This window comes from Nyctereutes procyonoides, unplaced genomic scaffold, assembly GCF_905146905.1.
Source record: "Nyctereutes procyonoides isolate TBG_1078 unplaced genomic scaffold, NYPRO_anot_genome, whole genome shotgun sequence".
Lineage (NCBI taxonomy): Eukaryota > Metazoa > Chordata > Mammalia > Carnivora > Canidae > Nyctereutes > Nyctereutes procyonoides.
This window is the reverse complement of record NW_026575047.1, coordinates 36,294,293-36,311,273: the sequence shown is the minus strand read 5'-3', so window position 1 is coordinate 36,311,273 and position 16,981 is coordinate 36,294,293. Positions and strand designations below refer to the sequence as shown.

The 16,981-nt window shown below is 40.2% G+C and overlaps 1 protein-coding gene across 2 annotated transcripts in view; it reads left to right on the top strand.

Moving 5' to 3' along the window:
* Positions 1-16,981, top strand: part of EFL1 (elongation factor like GTPase 1) — a 118,342-nt gene that overhangs the window by 40,314 nt on the left and 61,047 nt on the right. For both annotated transcript variants that reach the window (XM_055326281.1, XM_055326280.1), the window contains exons 13-15: positions 977-1,128; positions 1,380-1,546; positions 6,540-6,678. In XM_055326281.1, the coding sequence (XP_055182256.1) occupies positions 977-1,128; positions 1,380-1,546; positions 6,540-6,678 (458 nt within the window). The remainder of the gene's footprint in view (positions 1-976; positions 1,129-1,379; positions 1,547-6,539; positions 6,679-16,981) is intronic.

Sequence of the window (16,981 nt, the reverse complement as noted above, 5' to 3'; positions counted from 1 at the left end):
CTAGTGCTGCCAGCACTAGGGTAGCAGTTGCTCTTGCTTTGTGCGGGGGTTGAGGACGCACATAGGTTTAGGAAGGCACATGGGAAAGAGCCAGATCCTGGGACTTAGTGCACCTGCCTGGTTTCCACCTTCCAAACTTAAACTCCTAAACAGAATGTCCATTTTTATTCAGTTTAGCGCTTTCCTTTTGAAAAGACTTTTGTTATTAATTAAGGCTGTATGTGCATTTTTTGTGGCCTGATAGACTCGACGGTAACTCTTTAGGAAGAATACCTGGACTCCCTCCCTCACCCCAAACAAGACTAACACCCAGTGAACCCACAGACACACCCATGCCCTGCCTTTTCTACGGTGCACTGAGGTCTGACGCTGTGGCTGATAATCACAGTGTGACCTTTCAGGCCTGCTGAACCAGCGTTCAGCCTGACCTTGAACCCTGCCTCTTGGACCCCAGTTCTCCCTGAAGATATGTTTTTGTGCTTGTGGAGAAAACTTCCATTTCCTACTGAGGTCTTACCCTTGCTTCTCTACAGGGGTGCTATGAGCCCTGGTACCTGCCTCATCCAGAAGAAATGTGGGCATTGCAGAAAGGCCTTGTCCTGCTGTGGGTGCTCTGGATGGGGATGTGGATGTGGGCATTACAGAGAGACCCATGCTGTTGTGGGTGGTTGTGTATGGGGAGGGGTGGATGTGGGTGTTACAGAGAGGCCCTGTGCTGCTGTGGCTGACTCGGGGGACATGGGCTCCCCCATGTCAGTTTGTAAGCTCTGTATAGCTGGGGATACACTCTCTCTCTTCTAGAGAGAGCCCACGAGGCTTTCTCTTCTGTCGCCACAACTGGGGGAAACCTTTTGCTTGGAGGGGACCTGTGACCATCATCGTCACCCAGCCACACTGATAGTTGCCGTTTCCCTGTTCCGGCTACTAAGAGGTTCATGGTGCTGCTGGATGTTAACATATCTGTAATCTCCTGTAGACCTCTCACTCAGGAAGAAATTGCTCAGAGGCGTGAGCGTGCAAAGCAGAGGCACGCGGAGAAGCTGGCAGCAGCGCAGGGCCAGGCACCCATGGAGCCCCCTCAGGGTGGGAGTGCCCTTGAAACAAGTCCACAGGCAGAAGATCCAAAAGGTATAGTTTTCCTAAATAGGTTTGAAGTAAGTTTTTGTTTTTGTTTTTTAACTTAGAACACTCATCCTATAGCTCTTGAGCTTAGCTTTAATCATAACTTTCATCAGTATTCCGCCATTCTGGGTGTTTCTTTCCTGAAACTGGGCCAGGTGTGCCTTATTCAGTGCTCCCTCTGTGTTTGTAGTGTTTCTAGGTGGGTCCTGGATTGGAAAGAGTGTTCTTAGCACTCATTATCCTTTTGTTTCCGGCAGGCGATCAGCATCAGCTGGAGACTGTGACCCTTAAATCTCTGCCCCAGGAAGGAAACAACCAAGAGTCTTTTATTGCATTTGCTCGCGTGTTCAGTGGTGTGGCTCGAAGAGGAAAGAAAATTTTTGTCTTGGGGCCTAAATACAGTCCCGTTGAGTTTTTGCAGCGGGTAAGAATTGGAAGGAAAACATTAGTATATTGTTTCAAGGTTCTTAATATCTTTTCAAACTGGTTGCATTTACCTTATTGGTAGATTGGTTTTGTCTCTAGAAAGACACATTCATATGAATCCATATATCTCCTCTTATGTTGCTTTGGTGGCATTTGTTAAATCTGTCTCAGTAGCATTTGGAAAACTAAACCAGTATATGAACTCTGTTTTCAGGCCTTATTTAATTAATCATAGGTCTTTTCAAGGCTCAAGAAAAGATATGATAAGAGCAGCTGTCATGCTGGAGTCAAGGCAATGGCAGATCTTCACTAAATATGGAGATCCAAAAACTGGGTGACACTGGGAGAGAGCAGGTGGCCGGCAGCCATTGCCTGGCAGGTAGGTCCCAGAAATTGATCAGGAGGCTCAGACAGGTGAACAGCCAGCCTCTAAGTGCTCCTGAGCTAAAGTGCAAGAAAGAAACCATAGGCTCGAGCTACCTACAACATTTTTGGACATAAGCAAAGTGTATATGTAGTAGTTACGTTTTGAAGGTCGTAGGATAATGAAGATGCCAGAAGTCCTGGGAGTGAGTCAGGATCAGCAAGAAGCGGTGAGTAAGGACATGTAAGATGTGCTGTGTCGTGAGCAGGAGAGCGCAGGCTCCTCTCCTTGTGGGTAAACCAGGGAAGCTACTGGTCGTGGCTAAACATGACAGGGAGCCGGGTGGCAGTTGGGAGGGTCTGCCATTAACCTGCCTTGCCTTGCCTCAGATGTTTATTCCATCACTGTTAGCAGTTTAATCCTTAGAGATTCCTGTGCTGGGCTGTGGGTAAGCAGCCCTTAGTGGGCTGAGGTGTGTTCTGCTTTGGCAGGAGGGAGCACAGTAGTGGGTGTGTGTAGGGCTATATTTTGGGGGGCTGAGAGTGCTGTGATGGCATGTATAAAAACCCAGTTATGGTCATCTTAACATCCTGGTTTAGACATATTTGGTAGTTTGTAATTTATCAGTACGGGTCAAGCAGTGGCTAATTTTTTTTCCTTTTAGTTCTCTAAACTGTCAAGATGAGTAAGAAATTGTTACTTACCATAGCACTGATTTATTGGGCATTATAAATTCCATGAGCATTCCGATTTATCTTATGTAGTGTATCTTTGCTCTCCTGAGGCTAGAGGTTGAAATGCACTTCTCATGTGTCAAGTTGACTCAAGGAGCAACAGTGAAATGAATGGACAGCGCAAATGACTCCATGCTCCAGTAGTTGGGGCCCCAGAAGAATCTAAATCCAACCTGGTTTAAAAACAATGTGAGATGGGATCCCTGGGTGGCGCAGGGGTTTGGCGCCTGCCTTTGGCCCAGGGCGCGATCCTGGAGACCTGGGATCGAATCCCACATCAGGCTCCCGGTGCATGGAGCCTGCTTCTCCCTCTGCCTGTGTCTCTGCCTCTCTCTATCTCTCTCTCTCTCTCTCTCTCTCTCTCTCTCTCTCTCTGACTATTGTAAATAAATAAAAAAAATTAAAAAAAAAAAACCAATGTGAGATACATTATTACACGTACTCCAGATGTCAGCCTTACCTGGACTTGCGTGTTTATCCATTATGTTGTTTTTCTATTGATACACATTATGGACTACCACAAATTTAGCAAACTAAAACAGTACACTTTCTGTCATCTCACAGTCTCTGTGGATTGAGAGTCCAAGCATGGCTTAGCCAGTCCTGCTTGGTGGTGTCTCACAAAGCTGCAACCAGGGTGTTGACCAGCTTGTGTTCTTCTGGAGGCTCAATGGGGAAAGGATCTATCTCCAGGTTTACTTCGATTGTTGGCAGGATTCATATCCTGGTACCAGTAGGGCTGAGGGCTCCACGTTCTCTCTGGCTGTTGGCCACCCTCAGCTCCTAGACGCTGTCTGCAGTTTCCTGTCATGTGGACTTTCCCAGCTTGGCTGCACTTACTCCTTCAAGCCAGCAAGGAGAGTCCAGGCTGAATTTATTAGCAAGGCAGTCTGGTGGTGATGTGACATAATCATGAGAGTGTCATCCCACCGCCTTTGCCATATGCCTCTGATGAGAAGCAGGCTCCAGGCCCCTCTCACGCCCGGGGAGGGGATTGCAAGAAGGCATGAACAGGAAGCAGGAATCAGGGGGTCTACCTTTAGGCTATGACATTCTTCTGTTTCTCTTTATAGTTTTATGACCTCTCCATGCGCTATGAAAGGATATATTATTTTTGAACTTTGTATAAATGGAATCTTACTGTAGTTATGCTTCTACGGCTCAGTGTTTTTACCTAACATTGTGAGATTAATTTATGTTGACACTTATTCCTGTACTCCAGTGTTCATTGCTGTATAATATTCCATTATATAAATAATTTTATTTTTCCATTTTCCTCTTTTTATGTATTTGAGCTGCTTTCATTTTCTGTTAATCTAAGCATTGTTTCCTTGAATATTTTAATACATATTTCCTTGTGCACATTTGCAAGAAATTCTAGGGATTATACCCTTAGTGGAATTGTCTGGGTAATGAGTATGTGTATCTTCAGCTTAACTGGTTAATTCCAGATTGTCCCCCAAATAGTTCTGATTTACACTCCCAGCTGGAGTGCTTAACCTTTCAGTTTTTCCACATCCTCACCAAAATTTGCTGTTGCCAGAATTTTAATTTTTGCCAATCAGATGCATATGATATGGTCTTTTCAAGAGGTTTTAATTTACATTAAATTTAATAAATTAAATATTTATAACACACTGGTTTTTAGGATATTCTTTGTATAAGCTGGATGCTAATTCCTTGTTAGTTTGAAGTCTTATAGATTTCTTCTCCAGTTTGGGACTTGTTACATTTTCTATTAGTATCTTTTAATGTACAGAAGTTCTCAATTTTAATGTAGTTGAATTTGTCAGTCTTTTCCATTATGGGTTTTGATTTTTGTATCTTGTTTAAGAAAATTAAAAGTGTGACTCTACCAAAGGCAATATTTCATCTGTGTTTCCTTCTAAAGTTTAAAGTTTTACCTTTCACGTATAAATATTTGATTCAGTTTGTATATGATATGAAGAATGGATCTTATCTTATTTTGTCCCTATACAAATACCAGTTGTTGGGCAGCCCCGGTGGCGCAGCAGTTTAGCACCGCCTGCGGCCCAGGGCATGATCCTGGAGACCCTGGATCGAGTCCCACATCAGGCTCTCGGTATGATGCCTGCTTCTCCCCCTGCCTGTGTCTGCCTCTCTCTCTCTGTCTCTATAAATAAATAAATAAATAAATAAATAAAATCTTAAAAAAAAAAAAAAGTTCACAAATACCAGTTGTTCCAACACCATTCAGCGAATACCCTTCTCTACCCACTGCTCTGTCAACCTTGTCAGAAATTAAATTTTATATGTGCATTGGTCTGTTTCTGGACTGTTAGACTTCATTTTTCTGTTTGTCTATCAATCACTGTCTCCGTTCAGTACTGACTTCACTTCTAAGTGTTTTGATATTTAAAAAGCCATGTCATCTGCCTTTTTTTCATGTGTGTGTGAGTGCCTTGCTTATTCCTCTCTACTCTTCCGTATAAAGCTTGCCAGTTTGTCAAGTCCTGTGAAACTCTCCATTGAGACTCTGCTTTAAATTAGCACATGTATTTGGCATGAATTGACTTTTTGCAGTATAGAATCTATGCATCTATTAGGCATATCTATTTAGGTTATTTTCCGTGTTTTTCATTAAAGTTTTATAATTTTCTCTATTTTAATAATTTTCATTAGACTTCTTCCTAGCTATCTTACATTTTGTTGTTACTCTAAAAGTTACCGTTTAAAAAAATATTTTTTCTCTTGCTGATGTAGACAGTTAACTTTTGTATGATGTCCTTGAGTCCAGCCACCTTGCTAACTGTCTTACTAATTATAGCTTATCTGTAGCTTGTTTTAAGTGGGTGATCACATTATCTGTGGATAATTCCGTTTCCTCTTGTGTCATCCTTCTATTTTGTATGTCTTTCCACTGTGTCTTTAGAGCTACCCTACAGAGTTGTCGCTGAATCAGAGCAAGTACATTTGAATGTTGTGTGTGCCTGAGAGGCCAGCATTTTCATGGGGTTTCCAAGTCTTCCCTAACATAAGAGCTTCTCCCTTCTCTGGGCTTTTATGAATTCCCTGGCCTCTGGTGCTTTTTGTCACTCCGTTTGTGATGTTATCTTTATATGTGCTATAACTTTACTTTTTTCTCACTTCACAGATACCAAGTGCCTTGGGCCTAAGGGTACCAAAGATAAGTTGGTTGATTAAAAGACTTTCAGGATACTTGCATTTATGCGGTGGTTGCTGAATAATTCAAGGCACTGTCTTGAATACTTTTCAAGATATTGAATAACTCTTGACAAAACTTACATAATTTGAGGCGGTTTCTCTGTAAGAACAAATATTATCCCCAGTATTTCGTAGCGTGCTGTCTTCCAGATTACCAACATAAGCTTAGAATAGCTGTTGTTTGGCCATCTTCATGGCATTTTTATCACATCTGACTACTCTTCCAAAGTTACTCATTTTCATGCGTAACTCAGGACTGGCACCTGCTCTTGCTGAAGGGCATTATAATAAGAGTAAAACAATTTTAAGTGATAATAGTAGTAACAAGTGTTGAAGTAATAGCACAGTCGCCACCAGAACTGGTGTATGACATGGTTTACAAAAATACTGGCAAGGGACTCTGGGGATTTGCGTCTATTGGGTAATGTGGTGGTCCAGATCATAGCAGAATTTATATTACTAAGCCATAAAGCTTATGACAATTGTCGAATTCTTGACAGTTTTTAAGTATTTGAAAAGTTTCACTACCGATTTTATTCATAAAAGAGACCTATTTTATATCATACCCTTTCAAATTTCCATATTTCAGGTTTCTATCAAGTGTGACTGTATCATCTCACCCATGAATATAAATAACCTGATATATAGTACGTAATGTTTTTATTCAATGCCTCCTGACTTCTCTTCAATTGCTTTTCTTTGCCCAGGTGCCATTAGGCTTCTCGGCTCCTCTAGAGGACCTTCCCCCGGTTCCCCACATGGCATGCTGCACTCTAGAAAACCTGTATCTTCTGATGGGGAGAGAACTGGAAGACCTAGAGGAGGTACCTCCAGGGAATGTGCTAGGTAAGGCCGTGTTGTGCCATTTGGAGAGATCGACCAGTATGTGGCACAAACTTAGTGAGATCTTTGAAGGAAACAACTGTGATCTCTCTTTTAGTTTGGCTGTTTTTTTCTGGCGTCCTTAGACTTTAAATTCTTGCATTTGAGCAGTTAGCCTGTGGATCTGTGACTTGCTGTGAATTCTCGCAGTTCTGTTTCGGAAAGCGCTGCTTAAGTAATTTGTGAATGCTCTGATTTCAGCTGGGGTTCCATTTGGCTGGGAGCAAGAAAGAGAATTCCTGTTCACATAGAAGTCAGTCTGGATGACTAAGACCTTTCTGGTTCTAAATTATTAGAAACTATTCTGCTGTAAAGGTCTATGGAACTCCTTTCATTTCTTCCAGTACTTTTAATCCATTGGATGTTGCTTTACTAATAGGAGTTACCAATTTCCATCCATAAATACTATCAACCCCATAATGTTTGTTAGCCTCCCCTCCCATGTGCGGAGTTCACTTTTTGAGGTTGTTCGTGCAACCCGAAAGTCTCAGATTGAGAAGTTTCCCTTGGAGCATCACAGGGACCTGAGTGTGGTGTGGGGATGCCGTAGCTCCTATGCTGCTGCTTTCCAAACCCTTAGGGTACTGTCAGCTATAAAGCAGTTGGGTGATTGTTTGCGCTAGGAATTCTCTTTATCTTTTAAGGAAATGGTCTAGACTGCTGGTCCAGAATAGCTGATGATTTGTTTGGATTTTGTGAACTCGGGTCCAAGAAATTTGCCTAAACATTTTGCTACTCCCTCACAGAGATCCATTCTTTTCTTTAGTTTATGAGGTTTTTGTTTCGTTTTGTTTTGTTTTTGTTTTTGTTTTGTTTTTTTTTGTGGAGGGGCATGGAATTAGTAGAATTCCCGACTTCTCATCATTCTTACCTGTTCTCTTCCATCCCTTTGGAAAATGCCATGGAACCTAAGCAGTTGATACAACTCTATGAGCTACCATAGCCAACAAAATAATTTATCAGAAGGGGTATGGGAAGAAGAATGGAAGACACTGTTTTTAAATGGAAGGTAAGGCGGAGAGGATCTCTAACACAACACTCAAGTGAAAGGGAGGGTGTTTGTAGAGTGAACGGTTTTTGTCCTGTTTCCACCAACTAAGGCCCAGTGTTGGCAGTCTTTCCCCAGTAGAGGCTGGGGACTTGATGTGCAGTAGTTTCTGGATTTCCCTGTGCTGTCCAGGGCTGAGGCTCTGTGGTGTATGAGGAAGAAAACCATCTGTCTTTCATCTGCTGCCTGGGGCAGCCCTCACCCCGCCATCTGCTGTAGGAGACCTGCTGGAAGCTAACACTTTCTGCCTCTTAGAAGAGGTGTGCCTCTTTCTCCTTTACGGCTATTTCAGAAATAATGGTGGGGTGCTTGGTAGGAGCTGGGGGTGATGGTCAAGGTAACAAAACATTTGTTCACCAAATTTAGCTATGTAGAAATAACACAGACAGACACACCACTTGGGGATGAAGTGGATTGAGGAGGAAAGCCAGATTGATTTTGCATAAGAGTTCGGATTGTGTTTAGCTGCAGGTAACTAAAAACCAACTACATAGTTTGGAATTTCACTCAACAGGAAGCGGGAGGTTAGATAATCCAGGGCTGGAGCTTGGTTCTCCTGTGTTCTCAGGGAGCTGGGTTCCTTCTGTATGCCTGTTTGCTGTTCTCAGCATGTGGCTTTTGACCCCAGAGAACCACAACACCTTCAGTGTCTCCAGGAATCACACCCACATTCCTGGCAGGAAGAGAGTACAAGAGCCAGAGTCCTTCTCACAGCGCTGTTTTCATTTGGGAAGAAATGCTTGCTCGGTGATGTCTATGTATATGTAGTCTCATTTATTGTGGCTTTTGTCACATGGCCACCCCTAGTTGCAGTAGAGGTGAGGGATTGAGTATTTTACTCTTACAGCCTCCACGGTTAAGGTCAGGGATGCTAGATTGTGAGTGCTTTTGCCTGGCCAGTCTACACTGTCAGCCACATTCCTCCCACATGCCTGCACTGCCTGGGCCCCCATTTCTTTACCTTAAGGAGGAAGACAGTCCACCAGAAGGATTACACATGTAACCTTGAAGGAGTTGGAATCCAGCCAACCACTTTGATTTGCCTTTTGAAATGAAATTAAAATAATCATTTTCCTTTTATTAATTCAAATCTGAGCCCCGTGCAAGACTGGAAAACATGCATATACCAAAATTCTGGTCATAGTTTTGCCACTAACTAGTTATATGGCCTCGGGCCAGTTGTATAATCTTTCTGGACATCGGTTCTCCAAATGATTTGGACTAGAGCAGTGATTGCTAACATTTCTTTTGGTAAAAATAGAATAGCCACTTTGCTGCTGCTTCTTTTTTTTTTTTTTTTAGAAGACTATTTGTGGGTTCGCAGGACTTTTTTTTATTATGCTCATCACGTACTGTTATACTTATATTCTAAACATTAAGGATGGAATATTAAATAACATAAGGAGTTTTATTTTACATTTTATTGCTCTAGTGATAAAATATCCACAAAATTATATTTTGTACATTTGGTTTGTAAGATATGAACAAAATTGAAGTTTAACGTTGCCATTATATTCTGGTAGGTTGATATTTCAGTGAGGTGGGAGAGAGGTAAAAATTCTTAGTACTTATGTCATGAAAATCTCACATGGATTATGTCAGTTTTTCACTGGTTGAAAAGAATCCTAAATCCTAGATTATCTCTCAGGTCCCTTCCAGCTTTAACTTCTTAGGCTTGTGCTTCTTAGGGAAAAATGTTATTTCAGGTAATTAGGATATTTTCCTTCCTCGTATGTATTCAGGAACAGGAAATTTTTGATATGGTTACTCAGTGGGCTTGATAATGCATTGAAATTGCTTCATGGGAACATCCTGAAACTAGTTAGCAGCCTTGGAGACAGAACCACACTTTTAGGCAAGTTCCACTTGTTTGTTGATTTAAAAACTGGAGCATATGTCACAGGAGCAGCATTTTCATCAGCCAGGTATTTAATAAGGAACTTTCCAAAGCTAGGAGTGAGTTTCAGGCAGCAGAGAGCAACAGTCCAAGTCTCCTGGCATGTCAGGCAGTGGGAAACACACAGCCCAGGAGAAAGCTTGCTGATGGCCAAGGGTAGCCGATGCTGGGACCCCAGCCACCAGGTTGTCCAGGTGAGTGGGCTGAGAGCGAGTGTGTTTTGTATCTTTGTTAACTTTAAAGAGGTTTGTCTTCTTGGGGAGATTTGAAGTTAAAAAGAAGACGGATGGATGAATTTGGTTGAACTAATGGACATGTTCCAGCTACCTGTTGCTGCATAATAAGGCACCCGCAGCCTGGTGGCTAAAAACAGACAGCTTTTATTTTTTCATGAATCTGCATTTTGGGGGTGGTTCGGTGGGACAGCTTGTCTCCGTTCCTCATGGCATCAGCTAGGGAGCTCCAGGCCTGTGTGCTAGAGTGACAGAAGGCTCCTTTCACTCACCCGTGGGGAGGCTGGTGCTGGCAGCTGGGGCCATGGCTGGGGGTGGGCCTGGGGCCTGAACATGTGGCCTTCCCATATGGTGGCTTGGCTGCCTCACAGCATGGTGCTGGGTTCTGCAGGTGAGCATCCCGTAGGAAGAGCCTGGAGAAGCTGATAGAGCTTCTGCTGCCTCCGCCTAGCTTCTACCTCACTCCATATTAGAAGTGAGTCACCATGACCAGCCCATATTCAGAGGGAGGAGACCAACTCCACCTTTTGATGGCAGACATGTCAAAAAAATTTGTTAGCATGTTTTAAAATGACCACACCACAAACCATAGATAATTTCTTGTTTTCTTTTCTATTTTAGCAGGCCTGTGACAGAACACATATTACAAATTAAGACATTGCAAAGTTCATAGTGATCAGGGCAGGCCTATAAAGCCCATCTATTTTGCTCTTGTTAACTTAGAGAAAAGTTGTAATTCCTGTTTAATAAGAATATAAGAGAGAATGAAATGACTGATACTCATCTGCTTTTCATCAGAGATGATGCTGAGTCGGATTGATGAAATGCAGATGAAAATTTCTGTTGGAGAAGGAAATGAAAACTTATATGGCATTTTGAACAACTCAGTGCGTATAGTCAAAGTCTAAAGGAAAGTTCCTTTATTGGCACTTGGAAAATGTAGATTTCACATTTGAACTCCGTTATAGCTCACTTGGAGAACACATTGATCAGTGTGGAATAGAGTTTGTGGTCTGGAAATAGTTGATTTAAAGTTTAAAATCATTTAATTCCAACCTGATGTTTGAAAAACTTGGGTAGATGAGACCAGAGAGACCTCCCTGTGTTTAACACACAATAGCCCTTTGTTCAGCCCCTACCAAGAATGTCTCTAAAAATAAATGTTTGCTACAGGCTCCTATTAAAATGTGAGGGGAAATTGAATTAGGATTCCAAATCTTTAGCCTTTTCTTATACACTTTCAGAACTCTTCCATATGGTTAAGTCTTCAACATTTTAAGGACATATTCTAAGAGGAAACATGATATTCCTCTTTTCACAACAGGAGGAAAAATAACAGTAATCAGCTTTTTTCTGAGCTGGTTTAGTTCTGCTGAGGTGGGTTGCCGGGTGATGGGAAGTCAGCAGAGATTGACTGAAGGGCTGTGTGTCCATCTGCCCATCTTTCTGGCCTTAGTTGTGTGGGGTATGTGAGGAGTCAGAGCTATTGGACGTTACACGCAGATTTGATTTTGTTGTTTCCAAGGAAATCTCAAGTTTGTACATTTTGTAATACATTGAATTCACTTACTAGTGAATTTCTTTTAAATACACCTTATTATCAACATTTTCACTTGGACAGAATCTATTTTAATCAGCAAATAACCAGTGGCCTAACTAGTCACTTCCTAGAATTAATTTTCAGCAGGTTTTAATAATTATTCTTTTATAGATGATAGTGATTTTATTGTGTCCTTATGATGTGTCTTGTTTCTTATTTTTAAATCACCAATAGAAATATGATAGGTACTCATTACGGCTCTTCTGTCTAATTCCTAACTTCAGTGAAAACAGTAGTTTTAGTTTCAGGTCTGCTGATGCTGGTTGGTTCATATCTCTGATGTATTGTGCTAACAAAGTATGCTGCTTTTTTTTTTTTTTAAACTGGGGATACTGAATTTTGATGTGTTCTCAGCATCTGAAGACAAAGTTATAGAGCTTTTCTGCTTGCTGTAATTGATGTCATGGATTTATTATATTTTAATTATTTCTTGATTATTCAATTGTCCTTGCATTTCTAGAAAAAAGAAAAACAGCACTTGATCATTGCACATTCTTGTGATACACCATTCTGTTGTTTCCTAGCGTTTTGTCCAGATTTTTCTTGGATATTAAGTAAGTTTTGTCTTCATTTTCTTGCTATTTCCAAGATAGGAAACATCATCTCTTCCACCCTCTAGAGCTGCACTGTGTGATGGTACCCACTGGCCATATGTGGTTATTTACATAGATGGACCAAATAGCATTAAAAGTTTACTCCATCTGATGCCCTGGTCACATTTCAAGTACTCAGTAATCATATGTTCCTCGTGGCTGCTGTATTAGATAGTGCCAGTCTAGAGAAGTTTCTATAGAATGTGATACTTACCTTCTCTTTGAAAGTTTGGAAACAGTTCACTTATAAAGTCATCTAGGCTGGGTACATAAGATGTACATAAAATATTTGATTCTTTCAATCTGGTTTATCGTCTTATTACCAATTCTGTTTGTGTTTTCTTGCTTTGTTTCTTTATTATATAAGTTTGTCTATTTTATTTTATATGAAGAGCTATGTTATAGCTCTTCTATATGAATGCTAAATGTTATGTTTTAAGTTCTTCTTAAAAAGTAATTTTCAGTATAATGTAGGCCATAATATAGGTGCATTTGAAAAATGCAGACGGCTGTGTAAGAGTTCTCTCTTATCATAGGGGTAACCACCAGTCTCTTTATATCCACGTATGAAACTATCATTTCTTAAAATTGTGGTAAAAAAAGATAATAATGTATAATTTACCATCTTAACCATTTTTAAGTGTAGAGTTAAATAGTATATATTTAATACAAAAATAATCGTACTTTTTGTTTTATAACCTATACGTATTTTTTTTAAATATTTATTTATTTATTTATGATAGATATATAGAGAGAGACAGAGGCAAAGACACAGGAGGAGGGAGAAGCAGGCTCCATGCCGGGAGCCTGATGTGGGACTCGATCTCGGGACTCCAGGATCGCGCCCTGGGCGCTAGACTGCTGAGCCACCCAGGGATCCCCTATACGTATTTTTCTTAGAGATGATCTCTTCTCTCATATTTATAGCTTATTGTTTCAGTACACTTGCTGTAACTCCCAGGACAGTGTTAAGTGGTGGTGCAATGTGGTTTCTCATGCCTGCCATTGTCAGAATTCTTACATATGCTATACTGTGTTAAGAGATTTGATCTGCATGGTGTTTATAATGATATAGTGACTACAACAACTGTTTCTATTTACTGGATTAATTTTTTAAAGGCAGCTAGATGTTGAGTTTTATCAAATGGTCTTTTCTATACCTCTCAGGCAATAGATGTTTTTTCTTTTCTGAGCCTATTATACCATGAATCACAGTAATACATTTCTTAATATCAATGAGTCATGTGTTCCTGGAATAAAACTACTGTTGAATGTATTTCAGTATGTTAACAGAGCAATGAATTAAATTTGTTGATGGTTTTTTATGTAAAATGTTTATGTTTGTTAAGTTTGGATGATCTGCATTTTATAGATTAGTTTTACTTTATATTTACTTCATATTCATGGAGTATAGGTAATAGCATTGTACGAGCTGCATGAAATGAATAACAAATTAAGGGGTAGATTTCATTGTTTTTTATTTTATGAGACAGTTTAAATGGCCCAGGAATTTTCTTTTCTTTTTTTTAATAATTTTATTTTTTATTGGTGTTCAATTTACCAACATATAGAATAACACCCAGTGCTCATCCCATCAAGTGCCCCCCTCAGTGCCCGTCACCCAGTCACGCCCACCCCCCACCCTCCTCCCCTTCCACCACCCCTACTTCGTTTCCCAGAGTTAGGAGTCTTTATGTTCTGTCTCCCTTTCTGATATTTCCCACACATTTCTTCTCCCTTCCCTTATATTCCCTTTCACTATTATTTATATTCCCCAAATGAATGAGACCATATAATGTTTGTCCTTCTCCGATTGACTTACTTCACTCAGCATAATACCCTCCAGTTCCATCCACGTTGAAGCAAATGGTGGGTATTTGTCGTTTCTAATGGCTGAGGAATATTCCATTATATACATAAACCACATCTTCTTTATCCATTCATCTTTCGATGGACACCGAGGCTCCTTCCACAATTTGGCTATTGTGGACATTGCTGCTAGAAACATCGGGGTGCAGGTGTCCCAGCGTTTCATTGCATCTGTATCTTTGGGGTAAATCCCCAGCAGTGCAATTGCTGGGTCATAGGGCAGGTCTATTTTTAACTCTTTGAGGAACCTCCACACAGTTTTCCAGAAATTTTCTAGTCCTTAAGCAGTTTGATATTAACACCCATGAAACCAACTATACCTGATTGGTTGTCAAGGTTGATGTGATCGTTTTATCAGTTATTATTCTCCCTTTCAGGTTCTTTTTACTCTTCCTTATGTTGGTTTTGGAACTTCATGCTCTCATAGGTAATCATGTATTTCAGTTCATTTGCATGAATACCAGTATTAATATTGATTATAATGACATCAAAAATTAGCACCTGTTAGTGCTTTACTGTGTGCCAGGAACTCCTGTGTGTTCAGGGGGTGATTATCTGATTTTACAGATGGGAAAACTGAGGCTTGGGGAGGTCCTATCATCATCTGTCCCAGAGCAAGCTGGAAGCTTTGTCTTCCTATGTTATCTGTGCTTATTTCACCTTCTTTGTTTTTAGGTTAATTGGTTTTTATTTTTTCCTTTTCTCTTGATCAGTGTTATTTGGTTGTTTGTTATATTGTATTTTTACTTCTATCCTTAACCGATTCCTCATCTGTTACAAGTTTTTGATACATTAATTTAGCATCTTTATGAAGCCTTGCCTCTAATATATCATAAATTATATTATTTATTTTTTTAGAAGAATTGATTCATTTTTTTTTCTCTTCTTCAAATGAATGTGTTTATGACCTGAATCTTCATAAAACCTTGTCTGGATTTCTTTAGTTTTATACATTGTTCTCTTTATCATTTCATTTTTCTGTGTCCTTCCCAACCAGTGGACTGCAGCCGCTCATTACAAATGGAGCAAGCTGACCAGGTTATGGAGTGGCTGGAGTCCCCTTGTCAGTGGCCTCACGGAATTGTTAGCATAGGGTTTGGCAAAATGCTCATCCCACAGGTTAAGGTGTGTCTGTTCATCCTTTTTCATGGACTAAAGTAACTGGTTGTAACCACATATCTTCTTTTGAACAGATAGATTATTACAGGTGTGTAAGCTAAGAATTGTTAATAAGCTCATTGCCTCTCTAGACATTATTTGAGAACAAAGGATTATTTGATAGGGATTGTCTTCCCCACCATCTCAAAATAGTACATGCCTTTTTTTTATTGTTAAATGGCTCTGACAAGATAGCAGATTGCCCTCTCTTCTTGGTATTTTTAATGCATGACCAGAATGGGGAAGTGGGGAAATAATTTGACTTCTGTAAATGGTTTAATGAAGGTTGAGATGTCCTTAATAATTGATACAACAGTCTTCTTGTTGACAAGGTGAAATTTGATATTTTTCCTGTAGACAGTCAACCGATTGTCAAAAACCTCAAAAAATATGCTCTCTTTTACCCCTAAATTGAATATGTGACTCCAAGATGCAGGAATTCCATGTGTAGGTCTATATATATTGGAGAAGCTTTTAAGTCTGCTCTAAACAAGGGGGTAGGTACAAGAACGTTCATAATAGTACTGTTTATGATAGCAAAAAATAAAATTGGTGACCACCTAAACATCCATAGACAGAAGAATGGATCAGTAAATTATGGTGGAATCTACTTGGGAAGAATGTTATACCTGAGTGAAAGTGAATGACACCAGGACACCTAATGTATTGGCTGGGTGGGGTCCGTCTCACAAGTACAGTGGACTTAAAAAACAAGCAAGTTGCCAAGCATTTATATAGAGATTAAAAATATATAAATACCATGTATCATTGAGGAACAGATACATATATAATAAATAATGCAGGGAAACATAAACTGCAAGGTCAAAGCACTCCCTGGAGAGAAGATTTGGTTGAGAAGGGAGGAGTACACACATACTAGGAATGTCTCCTTTCTTCAGATGACTAGTGGGCCTGTAATGTCTGTTCTGTTTTCCTTTTTAAAGTTTTTTATATCTTGAGTGTCATCTCATGTATTTTTTAAATTAGGAGGGAAGACCGTGTTAATATCTTTACTTGATGTTGTTGGTGTTGCCTTACAGAATTTGTCCCCAAGGGCTGAGTTGAGAAAGGGGAAGTGTATGGAATGGATGTAGGATACTCTGGGTTACTTTCCTGCTGAGCTTTTTTTTTTTTTTTTTTTTTAGCTTTTGTAGCCTTAGGTGGAGTGCTCAACCTCTCTGATCCTTAGTTCCATCTTGCAGGTACAGATTATAGGACACAGTGGGATGGTGGCCTTTATTTTGTTTCTAAAAGTATCAAAGGGCAAAATGTTGATTAAGTAAGAAGGTTATTCCTATAGATTTCCATGGGAAATACCATTAATTGGCAAAAGTCACACAAAGAAGATAAATTATAAGTAAAGCACTTAATTATGAAGATTAAAGAACACTTTTCAAACTTAACATGTCATTTATTTAAATGCGGTTCTTTTTATATAATGAAAATCCAAGCAAGCCATCATAAGCGTTCTGATGTTTCACTTGTTATAGTGAACCCCATCTGAAAAGTGTCTTCCAGCAGATATAGAAAAGAAATCAGGTGCTTTGGCTGTAACTAAAACTGTTTCTTGACTCTCTCTTATTCCAGCTTATTTAGTTACAGAAAATGAGCACTTCTGTTAGCTTCCACAAGAGAAAGCTCCAGGCAGCAGAGATGATAGGGAGTTAGTTCCCCAGAGAAGCAAGGCAGAAGGGGTAAATCCATGAAGCTCCTGACTTGTCAGCATTGATGTTGGAGCTCCACTCCAAACCTGGCTCCAGAAGTAGGCATCTGGGAGGAGGAGGAGGAGGGGCCGGCTGGCAGAGGCCACGGCTTGCAAGTTGAGAGAGCTAAAAAATTTTCTACTGGGAAGCATGTGTGCAGGCTTGA